This window comes from Sycon ciliatum, chromosome 5, assembly GCF_964019385.1.
Source record: "Sycon ciliatum chromosome 5, ocSycCili1.1, whole genome shotgun sequence".
NCBI classification, from domain to species: Eukaryota; Metazoa; Porifera; class Calcarea; order Leucosolenida; family Sycettidae; genus Sycon; species Sycon ciliatum.
This window is the reverse complement of record NC_088647.1, coordinates 19662552-19666130: the sequence shown is the minus strand read 5'-3', so window position 1 is coordinate 19666130 and position 3579 is coordinate 19662552. Positions and strand designations below refer to the sequence as shown.

The 3579-nt window shown below is 45.2% G+C and overlaps 1 protein-coding gene across 1 annotated transcript; it reads left to right on the top strand.

The window, feature by feature from the left end:
- Positions 1–1342: 1342 nt before the first annotated feature.
- Positions 1343–2230, top strand: LOC135816876 (alpha-(1,3)-fucosyltransferase B-like). Its single transcript, XM_065329977.1, has one exon. The coding sequence runs from the start codon at positions 1343–1345 to the stop codon at positions 2228–2230; it is 888 nt and encodes a 295-aa protein (XP_065186049.1).
- The last annotated feature ends 1349 nt before the right edge of the window (positions 2231–3579 follow it).

The following is a 3579-nucleotide window of genomic DNA, read 5'->3' as shown; positions in this document are numbered from 1 at the left end:
CGTTATGCCAGCATCTATACCACATAAAATCTGTGATCACTTTGTGCATAAATATTTCCAAATTGGGCGTCTGTTGTCCAATCGTTTAGAAACTATATGAGAGAATTGTGGAGCGGTCCTGAGCAATATTCCGAAAACTATTCTCAAAAAGTTCCAGCCAAATTTGAAATATTTCAAAAACCCTACGCGTCTATAGTTTTGAAATGGACTGTAGGTGTGAATGCAGCTTCACTTTATAAGCCACGTTTAATATGCCTTGAAGCAAAGCCACTTTCGGCGTAGTGTGGAATCGGCCTTTGGCCCCTCTTTCGCGGCCTGCGGAGCATAACTCGCCGCTTGGAGCAATGCAATCCGCTTGTAGATCGCATCAGCGTGTTTACCCCAGGGAGTCGTAAAATACCGTATTTTACAACTCCCTGGTTTACCCAAACCACCAGGCGGGAACAAATGGCGCGCTTGATACGCGCTGAGAAGTACAACATGTTCGAATTTCCATTTCGACGCGCATGGCGCCCTAAAAGCCAGCAAAAAGGCGCGTGGTTTCACGCGTACACGCGCCAGTTGTGAACACAACTTAACACGCTGGTAGAGTAGCCTCAACACTGGAGAGTTGAAATTGCCAGAGGGCCGAGGCGTATTCAACCACAGGTCGAATATATCCAGTGTGCAAGCGGCTTTTTTTCCATTTCCTGTACCGGTGTCTGTGCAATGTGCATACATTTATATAGCGCATAAGGCTTATTTCCAGTACAAATTGTAGTGGTATAGAGGCGATTTGCTGCGTTGTTTTTGACTGAGAACTTGAGAAGGAATCTAGCTCTGCTACTGAAGCAAATTTTTCAATCTACCTAGCCGTTACTGGTTTCTTGTTCTGGACCTTTTCTGTCTAACTCCCAGCATGGTTAACTGGGAAAGTTCCTGCACAGGAAAAATATACCTGGCGGTTTGCGTCCTGGTAGCATCAACGATAACGTTCCTCGCTGCATACTTGCTGCTCGATGTGAAACACGGTTACCCTTTGTCAATTTCTGGGGCGAAGAAGCTCATGCCTTTCTTACCAGTCCATGGGAATCAGTATGCTGTCCAGAACGCATCTTCCTACAGTGTTTGGGGCTCCGATGGGTCCGATTGGCAATGGCCAGTTTCGGTGTCTGAGCCTCTCAAGTGTCGCCATCCAGGGATTGTCAAAATCTGCGGCAAACCCAGGAAGCGGTTCCTGATCCTGTTCTATCAAAACGAACCTGACCCCATGCTGCGTAACCGACCATCGGATGGGTTGTCGCATTTCGGATGCTGTGATGGAGTGGACATGGTTTACACGAGCAACAGGTCACTATTTGCCATGGCTGACGCTGTGGAATTCCCCGCCAAATACCTTCCAACGATGCCGACCAGGGCCAAGAAATATCAGCTTTTCATGGCAACTAGCAATGAAGCACCCTATACGGTAAGCCACCCAGAGAGGATGGCAGACATCAACTTGCTGAGGACGTTTTCCAGTCATACTGATATCCCACATTCGTTCATGCAGCCTGGCGAGTGCTTCTGTCAACGATTCCTGAAGCCCCTGGCGGTGAGGTTTGCACAGCGAAAGTCCGTACCTGTGTCGGCTCTTGTCAGCAATTGTGCATCGTACGGAAAGCGCCAGGCAGTGTTGAAATATCTCATGGCCAATATAGAGCTGCATAGCATGGGGTCGTGTCTACATAATTTCAAAGCAAATGAGAGAGATCTGCCGCAGTATCTGCAGCAGTATCTGTTCAACTTTGCTGCGGAGAACGCCATATGTCTGGATTATATCACAGAGAAGTTTCAACGCGCACTAATTCAAGGAACTGTTCCACTCGTCATCTCCCAATCCGGTCTACCCGACTATGACCGAGTGGCTCCCAACAGAAAATCGTACATTAACCTTGCTGCCTTTCCCAGCTTGCTGGATGCAGTCAGTTACATCAAGAAAGCTACTAAGTCTGAGTCATCGTACTTGCTGCACCACACGTACCGTGGTCAGCCAATGAACAGTGAGAAACTGACGGAGACATTTCGACTGAACGTGTGCTCAAAGCATGAGGATGATCTAGGGAAATGGTGTACGCTGGTCAGACGCTGGGAAACCCCACAAGGAAAGGAAGAACTCATGCAGAAATCCTACTACAACTATGCTGCTACAATACAGAGACAATGCGCAAAGCCTGGCTCCATGGCCACGCTTGTTCCTGACTCACATTGATTTTCGCTATACCTAAGCAGTCAATTCCTGCATATTTTACTCCTTAGGGCTATATTGACTGCGCATTTCAGCATAATTGTATTTCGCTAGCTAGGCTGTTCATTACGAATCATTAGCCCTCCACTGTCTGCAATCTCAACCCTACAGCCTCCCATTATAATGGAACTCCCTTCAATTTAGGGTGCGTTCTTATATTCTCTAGCTTCTAGAAGAAGAAGAAAAGAGAAGTCGAAGAAACTGGGATTACTCAAGAACGGGTCTCGAAGAATTCGGAGATATTTTGCACATGTCAAGCAAAATGAAGCGTCAAAGGGGCCGCGATCTTGAGTGATGAATGTATGTGCGTATGCGAAAAGGGAAATGCGTACACTCATGATGAACACGTGGCTTTTAGTCGTAGTTCGCATGCGCTGATCCCAAACCGCGGGAATCTCCAAGTTTCAACCACCTCTGAAGCTTGGAGAGCTTTGGAGAGCTTTGGAGAGCCTCCTAAAAGTCGGAGAGGATATAAGAACAGCTCTCGAACTTTTCGGAGAGTCTCCAACTTTTCCGAGAGGATTTAAGAACGCACCAAGACTACGTCTTTGGGAAATCCTCAAATAATTATAATAATAATAAAATATTTGACTGCTTTATAGGGGTTGCGCAGTTGAACGGTGCCTACGTAGTGCAGCTTTGTCACTGCATGAGAAGGTGGTGGTGCAACGGTTGTACAATCATAAAACCGGGATTCATGAGGTTATCGGTCTGGAATTTGAAATACGGACTGTTTGTCGTAATGATTGACTGCGTACTTGGTCAGCATAGGAAATAAAAACCTCGTAAAAGACCTCGGCTTTTATTTCCTATATTATTATTATTTGAAACTCGGATGTTGAGCCATAAATAAATGTAAAAGAGAAAAGGACATAGCGCTACGGAGATGTGTTGAAGTTAGGTGTCAGGACGTCGAATGTCTCAGTACTCTGTCAGTTTTGTGCCTAGTTATTGCACTTTCTGACTGTATATAGTATCATGTTACAGTGATGGAGAGTTACTCTTAACTCGTATCCATATGTCCTTTTCTCTTTTACAATTATTATTATTATTAAAAAGCTTCCGTGGAGATAAAAATGTAATCAACGCAATAAATAAGTTTTGCTTATGGTGTTTGTACTGAGTGCGCAGCTTACTCTATTTATTGCGTTGATTATTATTATTTGAAACTCGGGTATTGAGCCAATAATAAAAGTAGAAAGGAAAAGGACATATGGAAACATATTTGGTCTTTCCATAACCTTGAACCTTCCAAGTTGGAAGGCTGTCGGTTAGCGCTACGGAGATGTGTTGAAGCTAGGTGTCAGGACGTC

Coding starts and splice junctions, on each gene's coding strand:
- LOC135816876 (XM_065329977.1), top strand. CDS start 1,343: ATGGCTGACGCTGTGGAATTCCCCGCCAAATACCTTCCAACGATGCCG.